At 40.8% G+C, this 17,171-nt stretch overlaps 1 protein-coding gene across 8 annotated transcripts in view; it reads right to left on the reverse strand.

Moving 5' to 3' along the window:
* NETO1 (neuropilin and tolloid like 1) overlaps nucleotides 1-15,239 on the reverse strand; it is an 87,411-nt gene extending 72,172 nt beyond the window's left edge. For 3 of the 8 annotated variants that reach the window (XR_012763469.1, XR_012763468.1, XM_075416555.1), the window contains exons 1-4: nucleotides 14,263-15,230; nucleotides 10,696-10,749; nucleotides 8,945-9,082; nucleotides 677-925 (exon numbers count right to left, since the gene is read on the reverse strand). Coding sequence is in view for 4 of the 8 variants with exons in the window: in XM_075416555.1 (XP_075272670.1) it covers nucleotides 677-925; nucleotides 8,945-9,082; nucleotides 10,696-10,749; nucleotides 14,263-14,290 (469 nt within the window). In the remaining 4 variants the exon portion in view is untranslated. Of the gene's footprint in view, nucleotides 1-676; nucleotides 926-8,944; nucleotides 9,083-10,695; nucleotides 10,750-14,262 lie in introns of all 8 variants that reach the window. The other 5 variants (XR_012763470.1, XM_075416556.1, XR_012763471.1 and 2 more) reach the window with 3 other exon arrangements.
* Between the last annotated feature and the right edge of the window lie 1,932 nt (nucleotides 15,240-17,171).

Here is a 17,171-nt window from a genome sequence, read left to right on the forward strand (position 1 = left end):
TTGTTAATAAGGAGGAGAAAGGGAATTAATGGAAAACATGACTATGAATTTTGTTTTATTTTAATGAATTAAATTTTAAAAGCGACAAGGAATAATTGTACAATTATAATTAAGAATTACAACTTTTTTTAGGAAAATATTTAATACATTTTACTATTTGAACCTCACATTTCCTCTGGCAATACTTGTAATAGTTTGCTTTATTAAAAAGGGAGAACTATTCCACCCCTCAGTTGGGGAAATTATTTGTGAAGTAGAAAAGCAATGATGGGATTTTCTGAGATAATGATAATTTTATTAGAATACTACTTTATCAATGATCATTTTGAAACAAATGCTCCACAGTGTAAAAATCAAGCATAAAATACATAACTTCCCATGAAACATTTTAAATTATTTTCTACAATAGAATTCAATTGAAAACAATTCTTTTAACTGCAGAGGCTGAATATATGCATCTTGGACAAAACTGTCTTTAAAATTTCTTCTTTCAATAAGCCTTCCTTGCTATGCAAAAGGTATACATACCTTCTATCACTTTCCTATCTGTTAAGAATTTCCTTGATAATAAACATAATCGAGGTTAAAGATATTATTCAACAGCATAATGATACATCATTAGCAAAGTTACTATGCTAAGCTTTTTCTAGCAAAATATGTGATGGTTTGTACTTACCAGGTGTAAAATTGTACCGAGCAGAAAACCCGATAGATTCCAGCTCACCATCAGCAAAAAATTTAATCCATAGGAATCTGCCACTGGATTTTATCATAGGTGGATTTTGCTGTCCACAGAAACGTCCAATGATTGGGGAAAAACCAAAAGGTCCATCTCGTACTTCAATATGGTCAAATTTACACTCCCAAGAAGGCTCTATGGAATATTTTTCATCAAAATGTAGTTCAATGCATTGTCTAGGGGCAGCTAAAGAACAAAAAGAAAATTATTTTATTATTTTCTGAACCACAACCTTTCCAACCTAACGCAAAAGTAACGAAAATCAAACATATCAGTTTTGTATGCATTTTAATGTTTTGCTTAAAAACTTGTTTGATAATTAGTACATCTATATTTTTATAGATTTTATACCATCAGATTACTAGTCTATTATTTTCCTTTAAAAAAGTGGTCATGACAGCAGTTCCTAGTAAAACTAAGATATCTATGATGTGAAGCAAAATACAGTTTAGGAACAATTGGTTCAAACACAAAATCTTTCTGGGAAGCTTATGCACCTGGAAAACCAATGTTTTCTAATATTTGGGAGAGGAGGTGTTTAGTCAGAATATTTTTTTTCCTAATGCTTACATAGGCAAAGAAAAAAGTGATCAGAACTGCGCTATAGTAAGAAGGACAAATTCTGTTCCTATATGTATCGCAGTCAATGACAAGCCTGAGTGTAGTTACTTATACTTGGAATTACTTATTGTATCATTTGAAACATAAGGACAAAGGTAGCGAATTCTCACTTAAGAAACTAGATAAGGATGAAGCAAAATAAAGACAAGAATAAAAAATATTATACTGAAGACCTTGAAGAATCTTTATAGTAGCCACTTAATTAGACATAAAAAACATCTTTATTCATCGATATTCATGATAGTGGCAGTCAGAATGATCTCTGAACCAAATATTCCCTGGCATCTCCTGTAGAAGAGAAATAGTTACAGGTTGAACTAAAGTATTTTCTTAAAAGCAGAAAAAAAAACCAACATTGTTTTGTCTACATATTTTAACAGATGCATCATCCCTGGTCTGCGCTGTTCCTATGCTTAATCCTGTCCGTAGCAAAAAATGTATGCCTTCAGTGTCCAGATCAAGGTGCAGCATAGTCTTTTGCTGATGAAGCTTTCTGCTAAGACAAAGGTTTGTTGTGTCACTGCCTGCTGTGCCTCTCATGGGATCATGTCCTCCATTTTACACATATTAGAAGAGGTTGAAATTGCTATGAGCTTTGCCTGAGTTACCATTCTTTTCACATGTAAACATGTAAGATCAAACTCCAACCTGAATGCATACGCTTAACATGGAAACTGCTGCAACTCCAGCAGTCAGTATCCTTCCTCTTCTTTCCTCAGGAATAATTGGAAAACTATCAGGGTGACCAGAACCTAGACCTTGTATGTATTTTGAAATGTTTTAAATGAAAGATTTTGGGATGAGTTCATTACTCTCATAAGGGAGACTATTTAAAATGAACTAAATAAGAAGACATTAGGTAAATCCTATAACCTTTGCATAAGAGCACACAGTCAAATCCCATTTTTAACTACATCATGTAAATAAATACAGCCCAATTTTAGAAGCATTGAAGAAGTTAATAAGATGTTATTTGAGAAGAAAGATTATTTTAATAGCTTTCTTTTCAACATTAATATGATTGAGTGATTGATGTTTACCGAAATATTTAGTTTAACATAAGAAAGAAACTTCATCTACTGTTCTCAGTTTGAAGAAATTCACAATTAAGGAAGTACTTACTATTCGTTTGTTGTTATTTATATCAATTTACAGGAAATTTCATAGAATCATAAAATCATAGAATGGTTTGTGTTGGAAGGCATCTTAAAGATCATGTAGTTCCAATCACCCTGCTATGGGCAGGGATGCCTTTCTCTAGACCAGGTCAAATTTGTGCTCTTTGTGCCAACACAAATTCAATAGCAAAATCAAAACCTAAAACTTTACCTATAGTTGCACCAAACTCACAGTCCATGGAAGTGAAACTGCTTTGAAAGTATGAAAAAAACTTACAAAATTAGAATCAGATAATAAAGGGTCTAAAGAAGACCTTATTAAAGCTACGCTCGGTGAGGTTCAAAGACCGAAGTAGACCTTTTAGACTATAGTAAAAGACTGAATAACCAGAAGATATCATCAGTTAATTTTACTCTGATATTTCTGCCCTGGACTTCACATATTTACAACAAATATTGATTTAAACTTAACTAAGCAATACTAGGGCAGAAGACAGCAGTCAGGACCTTTTGATCTGGGATCATATTTTCTATGCTTTTATTCCATTTTAGGAGATTTTTTGAGAACTACGCGTCATTTACCTAGAGACTGCAGAGTCAGGTATCAGAAACTCCATCCTGACAACACTTTAGGTAATTTTAAGAATGCTCATTAAGGCTTGAAAATCTTATATACTCACTATTCAAATATTATGCTGTTAACCTATCTAAAGATTTATTGGAGTTTTAATGTTGCAAACCAGACATGAAGATAAATTCCACAAATATTGTCAGTGTCAAACACCACCAAACTTTCGGTGTTAGGCCTTCACTACTCTATTTCGTGCCAAGAGGAGGCTTACAATTGCTGGCCCATAGTTAAACCCTGAACAGGTCTTCTCTGAATCCAAGACTCATGTAACATATGATAAAAATGTGCATGAGGCCCCCTCTGAGTTATAGCTCAGTCATTTGATATGACTTTTGGTGTTGAAAAGGAGCCCTAAAGTAGATTATAGCCTCAGTAAAATATAAAAGGAGTTTTTGAAGGTAAAAGAGAATCTGGCCTCCAGAGTTAACTCATGAGATCTATTGACTTGGTGAAAGCACGGTCTGAGAAAAAAATGCACAGTTTTCACAACCTCCTTATAGCACTCTGAATCTCACATTGCAAACTATTTTAGGATCAGGATATTGCTGTAGTTTACTCTTCTCTGCTTTTACTTATTTTTCAAGGAAGTCAAGACAAGCTTTTTCCATTTTTCAATCACAAGAGATTGGGGAAAGAGTAGTAGGGGTGCAATACATGCATCCATGTGCCTTTTCATCATGTGCTTTTAAATGCAGCTCTGTGCTTCATCTTGTACAATAGTTAACGGTTAAATGTTTTGTTTGCAATAATCTACCTAAGAAATAAAATTATTCAAGTCATCCTGGAAATGACCATAAGGGATGAAAACACACAATTTGAACTCCCAACATTAACTTCCTTTTAGCGAAAAAGGTACCATTTCAGATTATACTCTGGCTTTAGCAAAAGGTTTCTTTGCCAAAAGCAAGGTAAACCAAGCAAGTGTTGTACAAATATACATCTTGTGCCACAGCTTTTGCAACAAGGTGTGTGTAAATGTGGTCACAGTAAAACTTACAGAAATACAGTGAGAACAAGTGCAGAATAATGACTAATACTAAGGTACATATCGCTACAGAAAAACAAAACACACAATCAAAAAGCTCAGAACATGCAGTTCTTCCAGACTGGATTCGAATCTGGCCATCTAATGAGAAAAGGAGGGATGGAGTGGTCATTTCTGGTATCCTTATTCACAGGTAAAGCCCATTCACGTCTTCAGAACTTTTTCTGTGGCCACAATGTCAGCAAAAGTTGTTGTCAAGTCTAAGTGAAATATACTGAAGCTGCCTCATAAAATGATTTTATTTGAAATCTTAAAAAAACTTCCATATTTAACTTTCTACTATCTTTCTTCAAAAATGTTTAATACCATTGAAAGTATACTTGATGCTTGCATGTCTTGTCATATTTTATTATCTAATTATCCTACACAAGTGCTGTCTCGAGATTTTACATTAAATAAAAAAAAGGCATTGGGTTCCAACTTGTGGTAGAAGAATTGTTGCAGCAAAACTGCACAATTCAGGTTTTAATTCTGATCAGCCTCTAAATCTGTGTAACTGACAGCTGAAGTTAAGCAAAAAATCTGTTTCAATTTGCCAGACTACATGGAAACGAGACATTGAATTCAACACCTACTCCCATCTATCTGAGCTGCTACAGTACTAATAGTTTTCAGTAATCGTTAGTCTTTCTGGTTGTCCAGCTATTATTCATAAGAAAGCCACCTATAGCCTCCTTTTAAAAGTGGATTCTTTTCTTGTTTTGATGAAAACTTTTTGAACACAAAAGTCCTGTGAAATACAAAGGCACTTTGAGCAGAGATTTTTCACACAGTAATACGTGACCACTTTCTAACACCCCTCAAATATCTAGGATTAAAGAGTTTAATGGTCTTTAGTGAAAACACGGAAGACTTTGAAGACAGCAAACTCTAAATGCCCACAAACATATGAAGTGGAAGATTTATTTCATATTTCAGAAAAGCAATTCTTGTCCATACCTATATTTACAATTAAACATTTAACTATTAAAAGCTGAATAATGAATAAAATCTTACAAGTATTTCACTTACAGGATTTCCAAACCAATTCTTAAGATATATTGTGTAAAGTACGACTATCCCTCTCCTCAAGTATTTTTAACACAGACAAAAACCTTTGCTCCTACAAAATCTCCTGCGCAAATTTCACTTTGGAGCACACATATCAGATGTTTATCACTCTGGCAAAGGCTACCACTGCCACTGATGCGTTGTTCTGGGCAGCTGTGAATTTTGCCAGATTAGAGTCATGAATATGTGAAACAAGAGTGAAATTGGGACCAACAGGGAATTTAATGTGTGCACTTAGTTATTTCCTATGTTTTCTATATGCCCAATAAGACTGAAAGAAAAAAAAAGAACAAATTATCAATGCATTTTGAAAGGCAGATGGGATTCACCAGAAGCTCCTCTGTAGCATAACATTTTTTGTACTGAGTCCAGGACTTCTGGATGACCTAAAGGATTTCTTTTAGAAAGGCATCCAATCCGGACTTTAAAATTCCTAGTTGTTCCAATAGTTAATTATAATTAATACTAAAATAGAAGAAAAGACCAAAAAAAAAAAAAAAAGAAAGTAAAAAGAAACTTCTAGCTGTTTGATCTGCATATGCTTTTGACTGCTAGGATAGAAGCCTCTGTAGTCAGAAATCCTATTCTTTTTTAGAAACTCACAGTCTATGATCATGGCAATTTTTGCCAGTTCCTTTACTTCACCAAAGTAATTTTGAAATGATAAAAGGCTTGCATACATTCAAGATGAGCTACAATGTGGGAGGAAAAAATTGTATCATGAGATGAAATTCAATTTTATTACAACGCACTACATGCTGGAGTCCTCACTCAAGTCCACTAAAGTCAGTAGGAATTGTGTTGAGAGAAGCCATCCAAATTTGCTCTAGATTGTGTTTGATAGCAGAAAATGAAGGAATGAAAGCAAGCAGGCAGGAAGGACCATGGTGATTCATAGATGTATTTAAACTTGCATCACACAGCTGTCAATATGGCATATACAGTTTTGGTATGCTGAACTCTCCGAGAGATGCAAAAGCAGAGACAGAAATGTGAGAATGCTGTTACGGATCATATCAACAGGCCCCATAGCTTGGTACTTGGTATTCAACAGCAGCCAGAAGCTAGGTGTGTTGGAATCTTAATAGTAAAGATAGGAATAAGATGCATATAGAGATGTTTCTGACTTACTCTAAAATTGGATGGATGTTTATGTCCTGGATTAGCAAGGATTATCCAGTCCATAGATTATTATCCTACCGTAAAAATGTTGTTACTAGTAAAATAATTCATCCTTTTTTTGCAATTCTTTAACTTCAATTTCTCATACTAATGAGTTCCATAGAACATTAAAGATATGGGAAAAGATTTTCGCTTGCTAGCCTTCTTTATGCTTTTCTACCATCTTTAGATGTTGTAAAAAGAATAAATATGAACAAATAAATCACTTTAATTACAAAATAATTTTTGTTGTCCTTCAGTGTGTCTCCTGTTGACTTTTTTGAAAATTGTCAGTTTTCAAAGTATCAATGCCCAGACATCTTACTACATCTCTGTTTATTTTTGTGACATTTTTCAGACATGATCATTTCAGTAGATAGAAACAGACAGGAGGAGATCACAGCTGGAAATGTTGTATAATATGCATGGTTCTCATCATATTATGTACTAATAGAACTGCTACCATCATGAGTTTTAAAATACCCTAGTACAATCCAAACTGTTGACTATGGCTGGAGAGGAAGAAGAAAATATCAATTCTGTAAGAAATTATGTGAATTTTTTTTTTCCACATTGATTTTTCCTATAAAATATAGCAGGATGTCTATTGAGTTTAGGTTATTCTGTCTGCGATACATTGCTCCAAATTTGAAATGATAAAAGTCTTGCATACATTCAAGATGAGCTACAATGTGGAATTTCGTCATCAGAGAAGCTGTTTGATTGACTCTTTCCTTCCTAAATTGTTCTTAGACATTTCCAGTGAGAGCTATTCTAAATCAAGCTATTTCAATAGCATATTTTGCCACCTTTCAGCTTATTAACTACGTTTTTGTAAGTACTTAAGTACTATAATAAAGACAAGTCTTTACAATAAAGGTCTTTCAGGCACCTTCTTAATTAGAGGAGGAACATTTTATGGCATGAGATACTGGACTAGAGTTTACAAAAAAGGTCATATTTCTTTTTTACACAGTCTTTCTCTTCAGTGATAAAACATGTCTCTGGGTTTCAGATCTTTGAACATAAAATAGACTTACTTTTCCCAGACTCACAGGAATGTTAGAAAGATAATTTGATCAATATATGCAAAAAAATCTGGATCTAGCAACGTAAGTGTAACAAAAAAGATAATGCTACGTAGTGTGTATTGAACCTTACATTTACCGTTTTTTTAAACTTTATTTTTATTTTAAATCTATTACTAAACTATGAAAAAACTTAAGTGTTTACCATACATCTGCTTAAACTCTGGACTCAAGAGGGAAGACTGGACAAACATAAATTTTCTTTAAAGGGCTAGTTTGACTCCATAATTTACAATCACCTCTTTACTTCTGACTTCTGTCAGGTTACCTAGCACTAAAATGGAATTCAGATACCTCAGTCATTTTGCTGTGATTTTTTTTTCCTAACCAATAAATAAAACATTTACTATCCATCATTTCCCTGGAAGATTTTTATGAAATATATTTCTTTTAGTAACTCAACACTAGATTTGGAAAGACAGGCTGGTTTCTAAAAGGGCCTAGTGGAGGATTCTAGAGCAACTAATTCTGTTTGAATCATTGAAAATCTCTCTTGAAACTACTTGCATCTTTAGTTAAATAAATATTTCTATAATTCCTGGTTCCGTCATTTGTAGTTAATAATTCTGTCAAAACAAGCATGGACAGAACAAGCATCAGTGTTGTACTTTGTATGTATTCACAACTCATGAATGAATCTTCTTGGTTGGAGTGACTTACCATTCTGTACCTGATTCATCTTTTCTGATCCTAAGATCTGACAATATGTAATCTCTGTTACTTTCCACAGATTCATTTTTAAAGCAATGGCTTCAACATCCATTGTACTAAGACTGCTGAAAAGAAACCACATAATGTGTTTGTAATGCACCCCTAGTCTTTCTTACATTACCTCTATGCCTGCGACTGGCTACTCTTTAAAAACTGTGTCTCACAGCTGTTCACTGTTAATGTTTATTCTTTTCTGGTTTGTTTTGGTTTGATTTTTTTCTGTTTATTTTCCTTTTTGATGAGCACTTGGATGGAAAATAATTTTTACACTCACTATATGGATGTTTTCTGTATGACTTTCTTTACTGTACTTTGCCTGGCTATGCTTGTCATTTTAAACTTGATAAGTTTAAAATACCTATGTGAAAGTCAAAAGTATATTGATTTCCTGTGTTCAGTTTTTTATTCATTTTAAAATTGTATTTCATCTGTCATTTTACAGCTTTTTAGATTCTACTTGCTCTCTGAATATCCTGAAATAAATTATGCTGTGTTTACTACTAAGTGACCCATGCATACTTACCACTTGAACTAATTTATGAGTGATGTCAGGGAATAAATCAAATATTTTCCAGTATTTCTTAGTATGGTCTACAAAATTTTTAAATGTTCTACAAAAAAAAAAGGACAAAATGCAGAGATAGAGCTTCTCTAAATCTTGTTACCTGAGAAGACGTACCATGAGCAGGTAGGCTTTACCTACTCTTCACTTATAATGAAATAAAATATTTTTTTTTAATACAATTGATGTTAGAATATAGAGATTCTTTGGCTGGTCACCTTCTATAATGTAGACGCACTCTCTGTCAGGAGGATACTTGTTGGGGTAATTGGGAGAAGTGAAGATGCCTCCTTCTGCATATTTTGTCCAAGTTCCACACTGCACTGGTTTCTGTCCTTCGGAAGTAGTTTGCTTCTCTGTGAAATGATCACATTAAGCATTATATAATTATCTCACAAATTATTATGTCCCTATGACACTTACAACTCCCCTACAGAATAAAACAGTCCCTTCTGTCAGTGGCCTTTGCTTTTTTCTTTCTTGAGACTAAGATTCTGATCATTGACCCAGGGTAAAATAAGGCTGTTCTTTCAGGAATTGTACAAATGTACAATTCCTACTCAAAACACCTTTTCAAAGCAGAGAAGAGGCTTCGATATCTAAAGGAAGATATACTTATGTTGCTTTTTATATAATAACCCTGTAGGGAAAGCATGTGCTTAAGAAGAGGGAGAGATGAGTTTCCCACTCGCGTATATGAAAAGACTCAGGTGTGTGCTCAGCAAGCTACATGCCTTAATACAGGAACACATCAGAGTCGCAAAATCAAGAAAAAAAACACAGAATTATGACAGAATTTAAGAATTCCTTTTAATTTGCAGCAGCTTGACTCTATATTCAACAGACAGAGATGGGTGGGGGAGTTCCTGGATTCTGGTTCATAGGTTATCATTATTTTTATCTTACTGTTTGCTGTAAAATTAATAAATAGCTCTAGGGCCAGGAATCACAGCCCAGAACTTTCCTCTTCCAGGTGAATCATCAGGGAGCAGAGAGTCAGAACTTCTTGTTTGCTTTCTTCCTAGCCATGAAACTCTTGCGCTCCTTTCTGCACATTGGCAGAGAGCCTGGATACAAAGGTTTGAGTTTGTTCAGGCTGAGGAAGAATTACTTCCTGGGCATCATACTTTAACAAGTATGCTAAAAGATTAATTCTTTGGAGAGAAAAACATATAGGCTGGTAATAAAAGGAAGGATAATAGGTTTCAGACCTCACCCAGGTGTCCAAAGAAGACTCTGTGTTTTGCTCCAAATGAGGTACCTATCTCTATCCAAAGAGTGTCCCATCCAACTTAAGCCTCTGATGTGTAGATTTGAGTTGTTTGAGGCTCCCTCTTATGATCAACAGGGGGAGACAGGAACTTTCCAAGAATGATTTTAACTGAGATCTGCCTTAATGCTCTGCAAGTGTTTCTCTTTCTTCCTGCTCTGCATCCAAGCCGAAGATGACAAGGATTCTAATTTCCTGAAATTCAGGCCTGCAGGGACTGAGCATTCAGACACAAATTCAGACACACATCGTGCTTAGAAAATCTCTTTTCTTGACTCTCACCACACTTAGCATCCAGGCGTTTTAAGAACTTCTCTCTGTTCCCACCCTGCACAAATGCACCCATAACACCCAATTTTGGATTTTGAATTCTACTTCAACAAGCAAAAAGATCGTAAGAGTAGACGGTTCGGTGGCCAATCTGGACTTCACAGTTTGAAAGTGGGGACACTTTACAGTCTTTCGAGTCAGGCTGAGTCTTTAGGTAGATCTAACTGTGGATCAGGTCACTAGCATGTTAAAAAAAGTACCAGCGGATTTTTGTGTGTCTATAGGCACACTAATACTCAAAACAGATGAGCACAGGACAGGCACTAGAAATAGGTGAACTACCAAAAATGTCAAGACCTGAACTGACAATGTAAATCCGTACTCTGGACTCTAATATAATGTCTGAAAAAATGCATGAAGTTTACGTACCTGTTCCTTTTTTTGTTGCCCCAGACAGATGAAGGATGATTAGACTTGCTACAACTGAAAGAAAAATGTACATTAGATACCACAGTATGATAGTGTCTGCAATTAAATCAACTGTTAACATCTATCTTAAAATAATACATTTAAACAGAATTACTGTAAAATGCCCAAAGTTTCATGCTTATTTGAGTATTTTAATCGCATATTTTGTATAAACACAGCTCCTTGTGATCTGTTCTTGTAAGCAGTTATCACTGTAAATGTATGCAAACAAAGAGATCTTCCAGGTTTAAAACAAAATCCCCAAGCACTGATGGTTCCCTCCTATTTTTTTCTTTTCTTAATATTGGAGGAAAAAGTTTTTTCCAATATTTATTTATGTAATCATAACTTGGGCTGGTAATAGAAAAGTGGCTGCTTTTAACAGAGGGAGACAAAGGCCTGCTGAGTTTCAGTGCAATTGGTCTCACATGTCTCTTGCTATGCCACAATAAAATTTGAAAATGAGTACTGGGAGTATGAAAGAAGTGAGGGGTTGGGTTCTCCACATCCATCAAAGCATTCGCAAATCCCCAGTGAAGTAAATTACTGTGTGTGCTTAAGAGTCTCATTAATCTAGTTTGTTTGACTTGTCGAAAGGATGTTGCTTTGTGCTGCAGTGAATCTGCAGCCCATTTTCCTAATAGAAACCTCCTATCTCCAGCCATGATAGCGCAGCTGTGCCTCTTGGGTACAGATGTGGCCTTTCTTAGATGGACTTCACCCTGGAGACAATTCCTGAGTTTCTACGAGTTTCCAAATACAACATTTTAACTAGAAAAGACTAAGAGGCAAACATGCAGGTTGGTTGTAATGAGACTACTGGTAGATCACAGTGACTAACTAGCTACCTCATGAAGAAATCATGCACTGATGATAGCATTTTCTTGTCATCACCCATATCTTCTTTGGCTGTTGGAGAAAGCGGGATAGCAGGAGCAGAAGAGAACAGATCCATCAGTTCCTGGAGCGCTCGGGCTTTTGAACCCAACTAGTTTGGCGCTGAGCCCAGACATAGTGCCCAAATTGCACTGAAGTTAAAGTGGAGATGAAGTTGCATGTTTATTCTGAGTATATTGGATGGAACAGCTGCCATTTGTATTGTTGACTATGATGAGGAATTGATGGACCTGTGGTCTTCAGCAAAGGTCACTGAATGGCACACTTTCCTCTTCCTATTGTCGAGAGACACCAAAAGGCATCATGGGCTAATAACTGGCTTCCTAAATGATCCTTTGAGAAATGAGGCTTGCATTGTTTTCAGCTTTGATACTGAAAGTTGTGTGCAATTTTTACCCAGAAGGAAGCCAGGAGCTTCGTATCTCCAGTATTTTGATGGCATTGAGATCTCTATTTCTATGCCTTTGACCCCTTGCCATGTGACAGAGGGTTGGAGGCACGGGTGGCGGCTACCTTATTAAACAGGAAATTCTGAAGCGCTGGGAAAATGAAGGCTTAGCAGCATATTCACCATTTCTTCGTCAGGCTCACAGCCCTGTGCCTTTTTGAATCCCCCAGCTAACAGAGACGGATGTTGGCAGAGTGGGCAGTTAAAAACTCTTCTGTGTCATGGGCATGCAGTGAGAACATTACACCTTCTGCTCGCGTCTGAATGCTACCCAACCATTCATGTCCTTGCTCTCTTCAGGGATGAATTCTGGAAATACATGCAAGCTGGGACACTGCCCACCAGCTGTGTCAGAACCTGAAGGCAATGAAGGATTCGCCCATTTATTAAGTCGCTGATGTACTTTAGCTGTGTTTCATGCAGTGAACACACTGCATCCCTGCCTGTAATCGTCACCAGTCAAAACCTAATTTCTCAATAGCGTGAGGCGGACTTGTGTCAGAATATGGAGCCAGCTGCCGCCGTTCTCTCTGCCCACGAACTAATGGAATCTAGAACAGGAGGCACAGCAGCTAAACAAACCCTATGTGAGAAATGCTGCTGCTTAGGCAATTAATAACAATTTATATCTGATTCTTACAGATTCGCTTCAAGCACTGTTGTCTGTTAGCTCTCCCCTCCTTTTCTTTACAGAAAAAATGGAAGTTCAGAGAAGTGAAGAGAGTTGGTCCAAGTCACAGAGATATTATTAGAAAGGCAACAGAAAAAATACAGGTCTTTTCAATTCCAGCTGTAACCGCTAGAAAGGGTGCTTCCAAGTTGAAGAGCCATGTTATTCCAAAGCAGGGAGCTATACTTACATATGTCAGTAATCATTATTAATAAGGAGTCAAAATCATCTTGATAATAAAATGTAACAGACAAGAAGAGACTAAGAGACTAAGTTTTTTCTGGACATATCACATCGAACATTTCAATGAGGTCAAATACTTCTCTCATATTTCAAAAAAAAAGATAAAGCTTCTTGACTTAGTGGCATTAACACCAGCGCCACCAAAATCTGTATTGCCAGAAAGCAATTTAAACTATGGGCTTTATGGGAAAAGGTAACACAATGTTTTTTACTTAAGCAGTCAAGGCAGTCTGTTGTATTCTACAACCCCTCGCCTTTTTCTTTCTCAAGCCACAGGAATAGATCAGTGCTTCTCACAGAGAGGAAAAAATAAAAAAACCAAGATCCCAGAGAGGGCAATCACGCAATCTTCACTCATTCAAAACCGTCACTCAGGAAGCTTTGACAGTGCAGCAACAATATTGTGATTATCTGGGTTTGGGAATTGTTTTAAAGAAGTTTCCACTAAATTTCTTGTGTTCTCTCTGCCTTCCTCCTCCCTCTTTCCATCCTAATCAGTGGTGTAATTATAATCATGCTTTCTAGTGCCACTCTGATTACGCATCTTTGCATCTTTTAGGATCTGTGCGTTGTTCCGTCACAAGCTGTGCACAAAGAGATGTATCTCTTGGACGGGCAGCTTTTTGGAGGCTGTGACTTGGCAGAGACACCGCTTAGCCTGGCGAAGAGTTGTTGGACAAGAAATACCTGGCCGCGGCGCTGCTATTTTACAGGTGCGGGCGTAGAGAGAGGTGCTGGGAGGAACTGGAAGAGGCGCTCGAAGGACCAGCCAAGCCCCTTCAGTAGAGCGGGCCTTCTGCAACACGGAGGCGGGGGTGGGGGTCCCGTCCACGCAGCCTGAGGCCCCTGGGGGGTCCCCTAGCCGCAGTTGTTACGCTCCGGTGCCTCCCAGCTGCTCCCGGACGGGGCCGCCCCCGCCCCGCAGCCCGCCGGGATCCGCGCCCGCTGTGGCCGCCCCCGCCGCGGCGCTCGGCGCTACCCCGCTCCCCCTCTCCCCGTGGCCGGCGGTTCGAGCCCCGGCCGGGGCGGCACCGTACCGCGCCGTTCTCCGCGTCTCTCCCCCCGCCACGCCGAAAGCCCCCAGCCTCGCAGGAGCGTGCCCCCCGCCCCGCAGCGCCGACAGACACCGGCTCCCCTCGGAGGCAGCGCAGAGTGGCGGGGAAGGGGGGTGTTGCTTGTGCGCGGGGGGCGTCCCGCTGCGCTAGTCGTGGAGGCGGCGGCGGAGCTCAGCCGGGAGGGGGGACGAGACTGGGAAGGGGGAGATACTCACTGTGAAAGAAGCTGCGCCCATGGGTCATGTCTGTTCCTTACACAAGGGGCTTCGGTCTCCACTAATTCCATTTAGATAAGGGAGGACTTCCAGTGGCTGGGAGAGGATGGAAGTAGGAAAAGAAGAAGAAGGAGGAAAAAAAAAACCAAACAAACAAAAAAAAAAAACCCGAAGCCCACACACGGCAGAGCGGAGCAGCCCTTCCCCTCGCTCGCCCGCTGGCTCTCCCTCGCCGCCCAGGCCGATCACCGCCGGCTCGCTCCCATCGCGCCCGCGCTGTCACCGGCACCACCGAGCGCGTCGCGTCGCGGCGGCGGGCAGGGCGGCGGCGGCGGCCGGCGGCGCATCCAGGTGCCGGCGGGCGGCGGCGGCGGGGCGAGCCGAGCCCCTAGTCACCAGTTTCATACAAAACCAGCAGCAGATCGAAGCATTTCCTGCAGGACTCCCAGCCCTTCGACTTCCAGCCCTTCGGCTTCGTTTGATGCATTGAAGAAGGGATTAATGGGTCCGTCATCAGCTCCCTGTGCTTGCTCCGCTGAAGGGGTGGGGGCGGGCGGGAGGGAACCCGGAGGGGTGGGGGGAAGAAAGATTTACCAAATAGGGGATTTAGTCATATTTGTGTGCAATGCGATCCTTATTAGAGAAGAAATCCTTCAAAATCGAACAAATCCATTTTTGCAAAACCCTCTCCCCGCGTGTAGCATCCTATCAAGTGGTAGCAGCGGCAAGAGGCTGAAAACACATTGCACCGCCTGAAATCCTCTCGGGGGTGGATGGAGCGAGATGGAGATGGATGAGGATAGAGAGATGTCCCCTCACTTCTCCAGTTCGGGACGAGGAGCAGAAGAAAACCCTGGAGACTCTTCCATTCATTCAGTGCAGGGGAAGGGGAAGAAGAAGGAGAAGGGGAGGGGAAGGGCGGGAGGGTGGCGATGGTGGGGAAATAATGCTTTCAAAACTGGAGAAGGAAGAGTAAGAGGAGAGGAATCGTTTCCCCTCCCCTAATCAGGTCACGGATCAGGCAAAATGCTCATGAGTCTCCACGTGAACCGCACCTGCCAAAGGGAAACTGAAAAGATATTCCCCCTTGAGGGACGACTTCTCCGTTTACACACCCCCACACTCGCACGTACACACACACACACACACGCACGCACAAAAAAGGGAGCAATAAAAGTTTAGCTGCTAATCCTCCGGCCTCAGATATAGTGATTGCCTCTTCCAATCAGCCCAGAGACGACTGCAAAATCTCTCCCTTTCGCTCCCCCCTCCTTTTCTCAGGCTTATCTCCCTCACAGCTGCATCCCACCCCAAACACTCCCCATCCTTTTGACGAGGTTGCAGAGGGCTAGCGGCCAGGGCAGGAAGGCGGAGGGGACAGTAGGGAAAAACGTATTAATAATAAGAGTACTGAGAGCAGCTGAAATTATCTCAGGGAAAAACAAGAGAGGAGGAGGAGGAGTGGATGAAGAGAAAGGGCAGTGTCCCCTGCGGGCCCCGGGAGCTGGCTCCGCAGGGCAGCCGCCCTGGCCCCCCCGGCCCGGGCGAGGGCAGGGCGGTGCGAACAGCCGGGGGGGGGGCGGGGAGGGGGAATCTTCGTGCCACAGAAGTGCGATGGAGCGTGATGGGATCCCCTCGGCCCCGCTGCTGCGGCGTCGAGGAGGGGGCAGAGCCGGCGCGGGAGATGGGACGGGGGGCAGAGCCGGGTACCCGGGTCCTGGGGGGCAGCCAGCTCCTTCCCCGGGGTCCCCACGCCGCAGCCAGCAACTCGGAGGCAGGGGACCCCCTCTCCTCCTTGCCAGCACCTGATGCACACGCCGTTTGCAACGAGAAAAGTGTGTCTGGAAGCGAGCGGGAGGGGTTGAGGGGGTGAAGTGGGGGTGTAGGGAGGGTGTTGGGGAGGAGGTCGTAATTCAGTTAAAAAGAAAACACAGCCTGGAATCCATCTTTGCGCGGGAGAGGAAAGGCGAAGGGGAGGCGGCCGCGGGTCGTGCAGGACGCGGAGGGGCGGTGCGGGACCGCGGAGCCGGGAGGCCCGGGGCCGTCTCCCCCTGCCCGGGCCGGCTCCCGCAGCCCGGGGTCAGCCGGCTGTCCGGCGGGCAGTAACAGCGCGGGAGGGAGACCTGTTGTCTTTAGACAGCTTTTTAACTAGGGGGGTGCCTTCGCTGCTGTGGGACAGCGCTGAACTGCGCAACTGCTGGTCCAGACGGTGAGCGATGAGGAAGCCTCGATTTTTATTTTTTTTCCCCCCCCTATAAATCGCCGTGTTTTAACAAAAAACCTCGAGGCTTTCTTCAGCCTGTGGATTGTCTTCTCTGTACTCTGAAATCAAGAGCATATCTGCCATCGATGCTTACTGATGCGGACGGTCAGCAATAGTGGCACGTACACCGCGATAAATCCGCGGTGATCCTGGCTAGCAGAATTCACCCGTTCAACCAGCCAGCCAGCCAGCCATCATCCCAGCCAGCCTGGCTCTGAGTGTTTAAAAATCCTGCTGGGTGAGCAGGGCACAGGATTCAGCCACAGCGCTCTGCAGTAAGCTCCTTATATATAGGAATATAAAGAATATAAGACTTCCATGAAAGGATTCACCTATGTTTTCTGTCCTCTGTCTTGCCATTAGCAGCATCAAGTCTGCAGCTGTTAATCTTAATAAACTGTCCTACTCTGCTTGCTAACCCTCTCAGCACTTCTTCTGACCTTCTCTGTTCTGTCTCTCCTCTAGTTAAAGAATTTTATTTGTGCAGTAATTGAAAGTCACCTGATTTATCCATAGGATAAACTTCTCTAATACAGATGTGCAGTCTGCCTTAGTCAAGCAACAGTAGAGTAACCGCAAAAAGATGATAGTGTAGAAAACATCCATAGGAGTGTTTATAGACAGTCAGATACTTCTTCTGCAGAAT

Source organism: Opisthocomus hoazin, chromosome 3 (genome assembly GCF_030867145.1).
Source record: "Opisthocomus hoazin isolate bOpiHoa1 chromosome 3, bOpiHoa1.hap1, whole genome shotgun sequence".
In the NCBI taxonomy this organism is placed as follows: Eukaryota; Metazoa; Chordata; class Aves; order Opisthocomiformes; family Opisthocomidae; genus Opisthocomus; species Opisthocomus hoazin.